Source organism: Dipodomys spectabilis, unplaced genomic scaffold, assembly GCF_019054845.1.
Source record: "Dipodomys spectabilis isolate Male_0828 unplaced genomic scaffold, ASM1905484v1 ptg000082l, whole genome shotgun sequence".
NCBI lineage: Eukaryota > Metazoa > Chordata > Mammalia > Rodentia > Heteromyidae > Dipodomys > Dipodomys spectabilis.
The window spans coordinates 965,102-979,771 of NW_024870759.1; the positions used below are offsets into that span (position 1 = coordinate 965,102).

A 14,670-nucleotide genomic window follows, 5' to 3' on the forward strand; every position below is an offset into this window, starting at 1 on the left:
CCACCCCCAGGTACCTGGCTTCCTGAACCCTGCAGTTTTCATAGCTAGCTTTTGGAGCAGAGCAGAGGCGCAAGACTGGGAAACGATCACTGCAGATTGAACAAAGGGTCTGCACCCAGCAGGCAGCCTCACTCTGGGGGTTCTCAGAACCCTGTGATCAGCCCCTTCACAATCTCCCCCCAACCCCCATTTCAGACCACTTGCCCTACCCTGCATCTCGTGACTCGCCACTCTAGGCTGCAGACCCAGGCAGAAGTGTTTGGCTCTGCAATACTTCACTGCCATTGGTAGGCAATTCCATCCATTATTTTACTTCCCGCCCCCAAGACTGACGTTTCCCAGATTACGTCTCTCCGGTAGCCGGTGGCGTACTTTCCGATTGGTTGTAAATGTCGCAGCGGTCTTCGCCCTAGCGTGACGAGGGAGGTGGTGGGGGAGGTAGGCGAACTCTGGGAGTAGAAACCAGCTGAAGCACGTCACCTCCTCCTCCTCCTCCCGCTGCAGTGGTCGCTGGTGTCCCGTCGGCCGTGTGTCACCTTGCACTGCTTGCAGCGGCTGGATCACAATGATGGCTGTGCTCCTCGTGCTCCTGTCCCTGTTGGTGGCAGGTGAGGATCCGGGATGGGAGGGACGAGTTCCAGAGGCCCTGCGCCGCGGGGATCGGGGGAGATGGAGGGTGGGGGGGAATCGGGGACTTTGGTGACCCTGGGTGGGCTGTTTCTGGGCTGGTCCTGCAATGTGGACCTTCCCGGGCCTGCCTAGTCTTAGCTACCTTCCTCTGGGCTTGTTCCCGGGATCCGCCTATGACAGCGAGGCCTTGTGGGCTCGCCTTACCTTGGCCGGGGCCAGGCTATGGAGGGCTCTGCTCTTGAACCGAGCTCCGCCTTTTAGAGGAAGTATCGTCCTCCCACCACTACAGTGCAGGCTCCGGAACCTGCTTCTATCTTTTAGAGGAAGATATGCTCTCCCCCTATCTGCTTGCCCTCTTCTTCCGCCTGTAGAGGCCCTTCGGGGGATGGGAAACATTGCTCAGTAGCTGTTCAATTGCTGCTTTCTACCCAGAAGAGAAGGCTTAATTCTTAACTGCCACTGGTGGCTGCCTTTAATTTTTTTGCATTCGTAACATGTCATTGTTTCTAGTAGTTGTCATAGGCGACAGATCTTATCCTCATATACGATCAGGATGTGAACATTAAGATGGGGGTCCTTGATTTTATATGATTATTTCTTCAGGGAAATCACAAGAGCACCTCTGGATAGTTTGTCTCAGTTCCCAATTTTAAGGATTTGGAAATCAGAATATGAATTGCGTCCTTTGGGTCACATGACAGATGGCAGGTTTTGAAATAGAACGTGTCTAAGCATGAAGCTGAGTGGAATTCAGCGCATATTTGACCTGTGGTGCAGCAATCCTGAGAAGTTTTCACTCTCCTTTTTGGAGTGGTCACCACCCAGCATCACCTGGGTACAAAGTAGCAACGTTGGAATTGAATTTAGATCAGCTGTGTTCAAAGCCCACTTCCTTTTCTGTGATGTGTTGTGGCCCAGTTAACACTGCAATATGGGAGTGATGGGGGCTCAGACTGGGCTGCAGGTAATAGGGAACAGGAACAATTTGAAGGAGTGGGTGCTCCAAGGTTCCACTTGCATCAGATTAAAAAAAAATAGATCCACAGAATGCAGTTGCCAATTGGCTGTTGTATGGACACATTTAAAGAAGCTGGTGGCTTTCACCTAATCCTACCTACTCAGGAGGCTGAGATTGGAGAATTAGGGTTTGAAGCCAGCTCAGGCATACTTAAGATTCTTATCTCCAGTTAGCCAATGCAAAGCTGCAAGTGGGGCTGTGGCTCAAGTGGAAGAGCACCAGTCTTGAGCAAAAAAAGCTAAGGAATAATACCCAGGCCTTGAACTCAAGATCTAGTACTAGCACACACACACACACACACTCGCTCTCTCTCTCTCTCTCTCTCTCTGTGCTTGTGCTGTGTATCTAGGAGCTCCCACATTGGGAAGGCAGTTTAATTCTATATATAAGACCAGTGATGTTCTGAAATCTGTAGCATTCCATCCCTCAAGTATCCAGTCTGTGAAAGTTACCTTTGTTTTTAATGCCTCAAGTTTCAGAGTTCTTTGTTTTATTTCTGTTGCTGGCCTTTACAAACATCATTCTGATTTATTCCTTGGGGGAATTATTTTTACTTTATTTCAGTTTTAATGCCATTTTTAAATAAAATAAAGAACTTCCTTTTAATAATTTGGCTAAATTGAACCTCTGTTGAAATCTCATGTTTTAATTTATGGCTGACATAATTTTGACCTAGTAAGGTTTTTTAGGGCGGGGGGGGGGGGGAAGGCGGGGGTTGGTTTGGGTTTTGGTCTGAGATAAAGTAATTGTTTCTGTCCCCCGTTGGAACATGCTCTCCTTGCTAGAATGGTCTGGTTCATACAGGCAGAAATCCAAGCTTCTGCATTGTTGGGTCTTGTCAGATGAAGTCAAATGATTATTTTCCATAATGACTAAGTGTGACTTAATGGAAAACATCTTTAAGGGCTCTGAGTTCACTATTTGAAGAAGAAGAAGAGGAAGAAGAAGAGGAGGAGGAGGAGGAGGAAGAAAAATCGTTTAAAACTGTGCGATGAGGGTTGGGAAGGTGGCTCAGTGGTAGAGCGCTTGCCTTGCATGCCTGAGGCCCTGGGTTCGATTCCTCAGCACCACATAAGCAAAAAGAAAAAAGCCGGAAGTGGCGCTGTGGCTCAAGTGGTAGAGCTCTAGCCTTGAGCTGAAGAGCTGAGGGACAGCGCCCGGGCCCAGAGTTCAGGCCCCATGACCAGACTCCCCCCAAAAAACAAAAAACTGTGCTATGAAATTAGAAGGAACTAGAGTTATGAATACCACCTCCTGAAGCATATTTCAATTTTTTTAAAATGCAAGCAGTTTAGCCTGACATGAAAGGGCAAATGTGGAATTCAAAGGAATATTGGGGAGAAAGAGGAATTGTTTTTGGTTACTGATGTCTGGGAAGATGTTTTCTTTTAGTAGATTGGCTCTGTCCATCATTCCTAGAAGATCAGAGCTTGGTAGAGTTCTCAGAAAGGAGAACATTTTACCCAGACTGGGGAGGTTGAGAGAAATTTCCCCAGGGAAGGTGCATCATAGAGAAAGCTTGTGAAAGATTAGGGCAGAAAGAACAGGCATTTGTAGGTAAATCAATATGCATAAAAATACAAAGGTAGGGCTGGGAAGGTGGCTCAGTGGTAGAGCGTTTGCCTTGCATGCATGAGGCCCTGGGTTCGATTCCTCAGCACCACATAAGCAGAAAAAAAAAAGCGGGGGAAAAAAGCCAGAAGTGGTGCTGTGGCTCAAGTGGTAGAGCACTAGCCTTGAGCTGAAGAGCTGAGGGACAGCGCCCAGACCCAGAGTTCAGGCCCCACGACCGGACCCCCCCCCCCAAAAAAAACAAAAACAAACAAAGGTAGGCTTGGTGGAGTGGCCCAGTGGTAGAGCATCTGACTGCCTAGCAAATGCGAGGCCCTGCATTCAAATCCTTGGACTGTTAATAAAGCAATATAAATGTTAAGAAGCATAAAGGTATGAATGCAAAAGAGCAAATAGTTTGTAGAGGGACCTAAGTCAGAGAGATCCCAAAAATAAAGTTGGTGAGGTGCCTAAGGTGTTTGTTAAGTTTTGAATTTGCCTTGAAGGCTCTGGGCAGTAAGTGAAGGCATTTAATTGGAAAGGTGAGCAAACAAATCTGTATTTTGATGAGCAAGGAAAAGTGGGAGTGCTATGATTGTCCTAGGCAGCCAGTTCTAGCAAACCTGGTGAGGGATGTGGAGGAGGAGGATTTGGGAAGATAATTAGAGGGTGGGGGAAAGACCCACAGAAAATAGTAGCGAATACAGAAGCATTTAAAGCCACTGGGTAGAAGATGACATCACCCTTGGAGCTAGAGAATGCAGGAGAAGCATGGGGAAATGATGGAGAATCCAGTTCTGAACCTGTTTGAAGGGTGGGTAGGACTTAGGACAGAATGTGACCAGGTTGTTGTTGAATATGTAGGTCTAAAGTTCAAGGGAGATGAAAGCTGGAAATAGGAATCTGGGAACCCACAGTGTGGTTCTGCGTGTGTGTGTGTGTGTGTGTGTGTGTGTGTGTGTGTGTGTGTGTGTGTGTGTGTGTGTGTGTGTGTGTGTGTGTGTGTGTGTGTGTGTGTGTGTGTGTGTGTGTGTGTGTGTGTGTGCGTGCGCACGCGCCTGGGTAATGGCCTTGAGTCATCTTTGCTCAAGGCTAGCACTCTACTACTTGAGCCCCAGCTCTACTTCTGGTGTTTTTGGTGGTTATCTGGAGATGAGTCTCACTGACTTTCCTGCCTAGGTTGGCTTTCAACCAATACCCTCAGAGTGCCGCCGCCGCCGCCGCCCAGCTTATGCCTTTTTTGTTTTTAATCTCATCAAATATTTTTTTTTTAGTAGAATGTCTCTTGATTTGAGTTTTGTCTTCTCATGATTAGAGTGAGAAGCATATCACACAGGTATCTCATCCTTGTCAAAATACCTATTTTTTTTTGTTTGGTCTTGGGGCTTGAACTCTGGGCCTGGGCGCTGTCCCTGAGCTCTTCAGCTCAAGGCTAGTGCTCTACCACTTGAGCCACAGCGCCAATTCTGGCTTTTTCTGCTTATATGTGCTGAGAAATCGAACCCAGGGCCTCATACATGTGAGGCAAGCACTCTACTGCTGAGCCACCTTTCCAGACCCTCTATGTATGTTTTATAATCCAGAACAAATGTAATACCTATGATTCTAGTACCAATGTATACCACATATGCTTGTATATCTATATGCGTACACCTATGCTGTATAGCTGTGAAAAGTAAATATCTGGGTTGCTTTGTCTATATCCCAGGCATTCCCCCTCATCAACTTTACTTACATATCTCTGTATATACATACATGTGCTACTTGACATTTTTGTGCCAAAAGAATTGACATCTAAGCAGTTGGGGCATTGCAGTTTTAAGAGACAGGAAGAGGAAAAAAAATCAACAAGAGGAACAACCATAGGAATTTGAAGGAAAAGCAAGAGTCCTGGCATCAGTAATACCAGGGTAGGGGATTTATTTTGTGTGTGTACCAGTCCTGGGGTTTGAACTTGGGACCTAGGCTCTGTCCCTGAGCTCTTTTTTTCTTGTCAGTTGTGGGGCTTGAACTTGGGGCCTGGGAGCTGTCCCTGAGCTCTTTTGCTCAAGGTTAGTGCTCTACCACTACCACTTTGAACCACAGCACCATTTCTGGTTTTCTGGTGGTTAATTGGAGATAAGAGTCTCACAGACTTTCCTACCCAGGCTGGCTTTGAACCAGGATTCTCAAGATTTCTCAAGATTTACTTGTGAGTAGGTAGGATTACAGGCGTGAGCCACCAGCACCTGGTCAAGGCAGGGGATTTTCAAGGAGGAAATTGCCAGTGTCAGATGCTTTGGAAACTTCCATAACTAAAAGGACTAAAAAGTGTGCTTGGGATTTGTTGAGCTGTTGCAGTGGAGCATTATGGGTAGATCTGTGGGTTAGGTAGGGAACAAGAAATGAAGAAGGAGAGAAAGAAATGGTGCTTGGCTCCGGTTCCAGGCTGCTTCCTGTGAAGGCAAGCAGGCACTGGTGAGGACTATCTGATAGGACCAAAGGAGGTTGTTTGGTGATTGGTTTTAATGTAACAACAGCAGCCCCTTCCACCCCCTCAGTATGCTTTTGTGCTCAAGTGAAAACAGTTGCAAAGGGAAAAACTGGTAGTTTCAGATGTGACTTCATTTGCTCATTAACTCAACCAGTGTTTATGGAGTATCCATGGGTCAGGGGCCATTTTCAGTCCCGTAGTTACTTATGAACAGGGCTGGTCAGTACTCTACCACTTAAACCACAGCTCCAGACTTTGCAGGGGGGTGGGGTGGGGGAGGGGGTTGGTTTATTGGAGAGAAGACTCTCAAGGGCTTTCCTGCTTGGACTGGCTTCAAACTGTGATCCTCAGATCTCAGCCTCCCTAGGAGCTAGGATTACAGATGTAATCTCTGTCTCTCTGTCTCTCTGTCTCTCTCTCTCTCTCTCACACACAGCCAGCTTTTTTTGTGTGTGCGCTTATCACCTTATTGTGCACCTGGCTCTCCCCTATATCCTCTCTCCCCTCCCCTCCTTTCTTTTCTCCCCCCTCTCTTCTCCCCTCCCCCATCACCTTTCCTTGCTTTTCTCCTCTCCCCCCCCCCCCCCCCCCCGCTCTCTCCCCTCTTCCTCCTCTCCTTCCCCCTCCCCCCTCTGCTCTCTCCCCTCTCCCCTCTTTTTCCCCTCTCCTTTCACCCCTCTCCTTTCTCTTCTCCCCCTCTCTCCTCTCCTTTTCTCCCTCTCTCCTTCCCCCCTCCCCTTTCCCCACCTCTCCTTTCCCCTCCTCTTCTCTCCTGTCTGCTCTCTCCCCTCTTCCCCCTCCTCCCCCCCTCTCCCTCCTCCCCTCTCCCTCCTTCCCCTTTCTCCCCCCTCCTCTCTCCCCCACACTCTCCTCCCATCTCCTCTCCTCTCTCCCTCCTCTTTCTCCTCTGCCCTTCTCTCCCCCCTCTCTCCTCTCCCCTTTTCCCCTCTCTCTTCTCCCCTTGTCCCTCATCCCTCTGCCCCCTCTCCCCCCCCATCCTCTTCTCTCTGTGCCAGTCCTGGGGCTTAAACTCAGGGCCTGAGCACTGACCCTGAATTATTTGCTCAAAGTTAGTCCGCTACCACTTGAGACACAACTCCACTGCTGACTTTGTGATGGTTAATTGGAGATAAGAGTCTTCTGGACTTTTCCTGCTTGGGCTGGTTTTGAACCTTGATCCTCAGATCTCAGTCGTTTGAGTCGCTAGGATTACAGGTGCAAGCCCTGGGCGCCCAGCTCTCAATCTGTCTCTTGATAGATTATCTGAAGGAAGAATTTCAGAGGTGGATGCACGTAGCTCTCTAAGAAGGCTGATCACAAGATTGGCCTGTGTGGTGGAGGGGGGTGGATCAGGAGAGGAAGCAGGCTGCTGAAGGAATCCTGGACTTTGTGAAAGTAGAGACTGGTGGTATGGGGAGATTGAATGCAGGAAGTTCAAAGTAAGAAAGCCCATTGTAGTTTAGGATCAGGAGACACTTCAAAGAACTAGAAGTTGGAACCATAGAGCTAATTACTGGCAAATACCATGTTTGTAAATTGAGACCATGTCAATCCTTAGCAGTACCATTCAAGTAAAGGAGTGGCTTCCTACTAGAAATCTTTTTCTTTTTCTTTTTTTTTTTTTTTTGGTGCTGATCCTGGGACTTGAACTCAGGACTATCCCTGAGCTTTTTTTTTTCCCCCTCAAGGCTAGTGCTCTACTACTTGAGCTACAATTCTATTTCCAACTTTTTTTTTGCTGGTTAATTGGATTAAGAGTCTCACCTACTTGCCTACCTGGGCTGACTGCAAACTGCACTCCCTCAGATCTTAGCCTCCTGGATAGCTTGGATTACAGGTTTGGGTCATGACATCTCAGACATCTCATTTGATACCAGCAAAGGACATCAGTTTCGACCAGATGATCCTTCCTGGTGGAGGAACCCATGACTAAAGGCTCCTAAAGGAGGAATGAAGCAGCAGCAGCATCGAATCTAAGTACAAGTGATACAGACTTACATAGTAGGGCCAGATCTCAAAGCAAAGCTATCTCTAGATCACAATTTGCTTCCTTCGGTGGCTATGTATGGTTCATTAAAGAACTTGGTCTCTTGCCAGGCGCTGGTGGCTCACGCCTGTAATTCTAGCTACAGAGGAGGCTGAGATCTGAGGATCACGGTTCAAAGCTAGCCCGTGCAGAAAAGTCCTTGAGACTCTTAACTCCAATTAACCACTAGAAAACTGGAAGTGGTACTATGGCTCAAGGGGTAGAGCGCTCGCCTTGAGCTGAAGAGCACAGAGACAGCACCCAGGCCCAGAGTTCAAGCCCCATGACCAAAAAAAAAAAGAACTTGGTCTCTTGTGCTTGTTTTCCTCAAGGTTGTAAATAAAACTACTAAGGTGCCTGGGTGTTAGATTTTGGATCTTTTTTTTTGGTCGATCACAGAGCTTGAACTTGGGGCCTGGGTGCTGTCCTTGAGCTTTTGTGCTCAAGGCTAGCACTCTACCACGTTGAGCCACAGCACCACTTCAAGTTTTCTGGTGGTTTATTGGAGATCAGAGTCTCATAGACTTTCCTGCCCAGGCTGGCTTTGAACCATGATCCTCAGATCTCAGCTTCCTGAATAGCTAGGATTATAGGTGTGAGCCACCAGGCACCCAGTGGTAGATTCTGGATTTTTCTTGAAGGCCCTGAGCAGTGTTACTACTACAGTGAGGCTGGATGTCTGTTGGTTCCATTCTGGTCTTGGACTAGAACAAGTTGGAAACCCTTGCCCTGTTGCTGGGCTAGACTGAAATTCTGAACTGGTCTGGTTGCATCCACACCATTCTGAGACCTTTTATTTACTGTCAATATTACAACCACCAAAACATTTACTGTTGTCCCCCGACTCTGTCCTCCTGTCTTGTTAAGTACTGCTTTCCTTAAGCAAGGAAAGAGCAGCTGATGCCTTAATAAAATGTTTTGCCAATAGTCTGCATGGCCAAGATTTGTTTTGGATTTGGTGCTAATCTTTTCATAGGAAGCCCAAAGTTTCTACTAGGTACTTGTTCCCAGGATAATACATATGGGTGGGCTGGGTATCAGCTCAGGGGAGCTCTTGCCTAACATTCTTTGGGCCCTGAGTTCCATCTTCATCGCCCCCTCATCTCCCCACCCCTCCCCCCAAAAAAACCCTATAATGGACGAGGAGCCAAATACCCTATTCTTAGCCTTATAGGGGTTGTAAATTAATCCCTTTAGTCTCATCCTTCATCTTTTTTTAAACTTTTTTTTGTCAGTCATGGGGGCTTGAACTCTGGGCCTGGGTGCTGTCCCTGAGCTCTTCAGCTCAAGGCTAATGCTCTACCACTTGAGCCACAGTGCCACTTCTGGCTTTCTGGTGGTTAATTGGAGATAAGAGTCTCATGGATGTTCCTGTCTAGGCTGGAACCACGATCCTCAGATCTCAGCCTCCTGAGTAGCTAGGATTTCAGGCATCAGCCACCAGCACTTGGCTTTTTTTTAACATTTAAAAAATCAATATTATAAACATACAGAGAGGTTATAGTTATACAAGTCAAGTAAAGAGTACGTTTCTTTTTTTTCTTTCCTTTGTTTGTCATGTGGCTCGAACGTAGGGTCTGGGCATTGTCCCTGAGCTCTTTTGCTCAAGGCTAGTGCTCTACCACTTTGAGCCACAGTGCCACCTCCAGTTTTCTGGTGGTTAGAGTTAAGAGTCTCTTGGGGACTTTCTTGCTTGGGCTGGCTTGGAACAGTGATCCTCAGATCTCAGCCTCCTGAGTAGCTAGGATTATAGGCATGAGCCACTAGCATCTGGCTTTATCCTTCATCTTTTAATTCTAGATGGCATACTCTTAGACTAGTTGACATAATCATTAGAGAATACATTTTCTCATCCTCCGGATGTGAGAATACTATTTCCTAGACTTTGTCTCTGAAGTTTGAAGCATTTCATTCACCATCTAGTAACATGCACACACATTCCAGTTCCACCTTCCCTATCCCCAATGCCCACTGGACAACTATATTAGGTGTGCCTAAGGTACTTAAGGAAAGCTGGAGGTATCTATCTTAGGATGTACTAACCTGCTAAAGTTTTATAGTGAAATCCTAGAATTTTACAAGTCTTATTTTTGTTGGTGGTGGTGGTCGTGGGGCTTGAACTCAGGGCCTGGCTGCTGTCCCTGAGCTTTTTCACTCAAGGATAGTACTCTACCACTTTGAGCCACATCCTTACTTCTGGTTTTCTGGTGGTTAATTGGAGATAAGAGACTCATGGACTTTCCTGTCCAGGCTATCTTTGAACTGTGATCCTCAGATCTCAACCTCCTGAATAGTTAGGATTATAGACATGAGCCACCAGTGCCTGGCACACGTTTTCCTTTTTTTTTGGTCAGTCATGGGGCTTGAACTCTGGGCCTGGGCACTGTCCCTCAGCTCTTCAGCTCAAGGCTAGCGCTCTACCACTTGAACCACAGCACCCACCACTTCTGGCTTTTTCTGCTTATGTGGTATTGAGGAATCGAACCCAGAGCCTCATGCATGCAAGGCAAGCACTCTATCACTGAGCCACCTTCCCAGCTCCACAAGTTTTCCTTTTGTAGATGGTAGAAATGATTCAGAGATATAAAGTTCTTCCTTTCTAGTGTGTGCCAGGGTTTTGTGTTCTGTTTGTTTGCTTTTGAATTCTGGAGAAATGCCACTAATTTCTAATTCACCACAATTACCACACATCCTTGTTAAGGGCCATCTATAAGAAGGCTGTCTTAATCATTAGGAAAATCTTGTGTCATACCTGCTCCTTTTTTCCTGCTTCCGGGGTCTTGAACTCAGTGCTTTGCTTGGCTAGTGCTCTGCCACTTGAACCATGCCTCCAGTTTGGCTTTTTGATGACTATATTTGGAGACAGAGTCTCCAGACATTTTTTTGCCTGGGCTGGCTTTGCACCTTGATTTTAGTTAGGATTACAGACATGAGCCACGGACACCCAACTTGAACTTAAAAAGAGAAGGGGGGGGATGAGCAACATTGTACTTAAAGCTGGGCACCTGTGGCTCATGCCTGTTAGCCTAGCTACTCAGGAGGGTGAGATCTGAGTTTGAAGCCAGCTCAGGCAGGAAAGTCTGAGATTCATATCTTTAATTAATCACCCAAAATAGCTGGAAGGGGTGATAAGGCACTCAAGTGGTAAAGCACTAGCTTTAAGCAAAAAAAGTTCAGGGACAGCACCCAGGCCCTGAGTTCAAGCTGCAGGCCCACCCAGCACAAGAGAGAGGAGAGGGAGGAGAGAGACAGGGAGAGGGAAAGGAGGAGGGGGAAGAAGAGAGAGAAGGAGGGAGGAGAAGAGGGAGAGAAGAGAGGAGAGAGAGAAGGGGAAATGGGAAGGAAGGAAAGAAAGAAAACGAAAAAAAGAAAGAAAAGAATTGACAACCAAAAAGCCAGAAATGGAGCTGTGCTTTTAGTGGTAGAGCACCAGCCTTGAGTGGAAAAGCTAAGTGAGAGCATGAATAAGACTCTGAGTTTAAGCCCCAGCATCAACACACACCCACAATAAAGAATTTAAATATTGTATATGTTATGAACCCATCCTTAAAATTGCTATTTTGATTCTTTGAAAAGAACCAATCATCAAAATTGGACTCAGATCCATGGAAAGACTTAATAGATTCAAATTGCTTTTTTGATCTGGACACCAGTAACTTACACCTGTAATCCTAGCTACTCAGGAGGCTGAGACCCAAGGATCACGGTTCGAAGCGAGCCTGGGCAGTAAACTCCATGAGACTCTTATCTAACAAACTACTCAGAAAAGGCTATAAGTGGCACCGTAGCTTAAGTGGTAGAGTGCTAGCCTTGAGCACAAGGAGGCTCAGGGACAGAGCTCAGGCCCTGAGTTCAAAAAAGAAAAAAATTAATTGCTCAGGTTAAGTGTATAACTCAGACCTAGTGCTTGGGAGAGTTTCAGATCTGTGGTAGCATGTGGGTTTAAGCTCGAGGCTTTAGATTCTGTCCTTCCTACTCCCTAAAGAATGTATTGTTCAGCAGTCTACATTTTGCCCAATCACAATTTAATATGCTAAGGCAGTGATGAATGGCAGTACATGTATTCTGTCTAATCATCTTTATGGTGGGTTCAAAACAGTTATATGCTGGGCTGGGAAGTTGGCTCAGTGGTAGAGCGCTTGCTTTGCATGCCTGAGGCCCTGGGTTCGATTCCTCAGCACCACATAAGCAAAAAGAAAAAAGCCAGAAGTGGCCCTGTGGCTCAAGTGGTAAAGCGCTAGCCTTGAGCTGAAGAGCTGAAGGACAGCGCCCAGGCCCAGAGTTCAGGCCCTATGACTGGACCCCAAAAAAAAACAAAAAAACAGTTATATGCTGATAATTCATTTACTAATCTATTTTCTTTTCAGGTGTTTTGGGGAATGAGTTTAGTATATTACGATCTCCAGGATCTGTTGTTTTCCGAAATGGAAATTGGCCTATACCAGGAGATCGAATCCCAGACGTTGCTGCGTTATCCATGGGCTTCTCTGTCAAAGAGGTACATGTACTTAAAAACAAAGTTTGTAACTCCTTATAAAAACATTCTTATTGGAGTGAATTTGATAATACATCATATGCATGTATAGACATATCACAGTAAAACTCCTTTGTATAATTAATCTATGTCAATTTAAAAAAGCAAGCAGAAACATTTTGTTGATTTCTTCTAATACCCAAAAATTCAATAGACAGTATTAGGTTTTGCTATAGAATACAAATGCTACTAAAAACAAACAAATTTGTAGCCTGGCGCTGGTGGCTCAAGCCTATAATCTTAGCTACTGAGGAGGCTGAGATCTGAGGATAGTGTTTCAAAACCAGCCTGAGCAGGATAGGAATAGTCTTTGAGATTCTTATCTCCAATTAAGCACAAAAAGCAGTAGAGTGCTAACCTTGAGTACAAAAAAATCTCAGGGGGTAGGAATGTGGCTCAGTGGTAGAGTGCTTGCCAAGTGTACCTGAAGCCCTGGGTTCAATTCCTCAGTACCACATAAACAGAAAAAGCCAGAAGTAGAGCTGTAGCTCAAGTGGTAGAGTGCCAGCCTTATGCAAAAGAAGCTCAGGGACATTACCGAGGCCCTGAATTCAAGCCCCAGGACTGGCAAAACAACAAATTTGTAGTTTGGGTGAAATTTTGTATTAGTGCTTCAGGCTTAGCTTCTGAAACTAAATCATACATTATTAACAGTGTAATTATTTATTCACTGTAGTGACGTTCTTGTATAGAAGAAAATATATCAAGCCAAGTGCCAGTGTCTCACACCTGTAATCCTAGCTACTCAGGAGGCTGAGATCTAAGAATTGTAGTACAAAGCCGGTCCAGGCAAGAAAGTCCATGAAACTCTTGTCTACAATTAAGCACCAAAAAAGCTGGAAGTGGAGCTGTGATTCAAGTAGTAGAGCATTAACCTTGAGTACAAAAGCTCAGTAACAGTGTACAGACCCTGAGTTCAAGCCCTAGGACCTGTACAGGACAGGGGTGGTGGGAGGGGGCGGTTGGAGAGTGATAATTATAAGAAGGGCATACCTGGGCGTGGGAAGGTGGCTCAGTGGTAGAGTGCTTGCCTTGCATGCATGAGGCCCTGGGTTCGAATCTTCAGTACCACATAAGCAGAAAAAAGCCAGAAGTGTTGTTATGGCTCAAATGATAGAGTGCTAGCCTTGAGCTGAAGAGCTGAGGGACAGTGCCCAGGCCCAGAGTTCAGGCCCCACCACCAACCAAAAAAAATAGAAGGGCACATTCATGGCTATTGAAGAAAAGGGTGTTTTACAATCTGGAATTTGAAAAGTGCTATGTTTTATTTACTTGTCTACTCTTTTCCGCAGATGTTTAGAGATGACTTTCAATTAGATTTTTTAATCTCCATAGAAGTTTAAGAAAATAAAGAAGCTAGAAATTGGTATTCGACATCCTAGGTTAGGAGATTGTATAACTGCTGCCTTAAATAAAATGTTACTTTTCCCTTTGAATGTTAAGGCCTGGAACTTCTTTGCCTGTCCTGGGGCTTTTTTTACAAGGGCCTGGGCTCTGTCCCTGAGCAACTTTTGCTCAAGGCTAGGGCTCTACCACTTGAGCCACAGCTGCATTTCACAGTTTTTCTGTGATTAATTGGCCCTGGCTAGCTTCAAACCATGACCCTCGGCTCTCAGCCTCCTGAGTAGCTAGGAGTCACCAGTGCCAGGCCCCAGAATCTCATAACTTTGCTTCCTAGGTATGACTAATGGATTTGAAAATGGTTTCATGAGCTGATAACTAAGCATTCTTTTGTGCTTCTCAACCTTTAGGACCTTTCCTGGCCTGGCCTAGCAGTGGGTAACCTATTCCACAGGCCCCGGGCTACCATTATGGTAATGGTGAAAGGAATAGACAAACTGGCCCTTCCCACAGCAAATGTCATCTCGTATCCTTTGGAAAATGTGAGTATTATTTCTAAACAATGAAATGGATACATTTTTCATTTTCTCTGACTGTGGACAATCATGAATTTCATTCTAAATATACTTCATGTCTCTATTTTATCATCATCATCATCATCATCATCATCATCATCATCATCATCATCGTTTTCCAGTTCTGAGGCTTGAGCTCAAGACTTGGGCACTCTCCCTGAGCCTCGTTGTGCTCAAAGCTAGCACTCTACCACTTGAGCTACAGTGCCACTTCTGGCTTTGCGTAGTTCGATGGAGATAAGAGTCTCACAGAGTTTTCTGCCTGGATTGGCTTCGAACTGTGATACTCAGATCTCAGCCTCCTGAGTAACTAGAATTACAAGTATACCCACCAGTGCCCAGACTTATCTCTGTTTTTGATGTATAGTTTCACTAAAACACAATTTCTTCGGAATTCTTTGAAAATGCAATTTCTTTTTTAAAAAGGACATAGTGGTTATCAGTGTATTAAAACTTGGCCATTGTCTATGGATAAAGATACTATAAGACTCCAGAAGAGTTCCCCAAACAAAACCAGAAATA

The 14,670-nt window shown here is 45.7% G+C and overlaps 1 protein-coding gene across 2 annotated transcripts in view; it reads left to right on the forward strand.

Annotated features, from left to right (window-relative positions):
• Positions 1 to 427: 427 nt before the first annotated feature.
• The window catches only part of Atp6ap2 (ATPase H+ transporting accessory protein 2), a 29,710-nt gene continuing 15,467 nt past the window's right edge, over positions 428 to 14,670 (forward strand). The window contains exons 1-3 of one of the 2 annotated variants that reach the window (XM_042683617.1): positions 428 to 608; positions 12,066 to 12,196; positions 13,984 to 14,115. In XM_042683617.1, coding sequence (XP_042539551.1) covers positions 566 to 608; positions 12,066 to 12,196; positions 13,984 to 14,115 — 306 coding nt within the window. In that variant the 5' untranslated portion in view covers positions 428 to 565. The remainder of the gene's footprint in view (positions 609 to 12,065; positions 12,197 to 13,983; positions 14,116 to 14,670) is intronic. The other variant, XM_042683616.1, reaches the window with a different exon arrangement.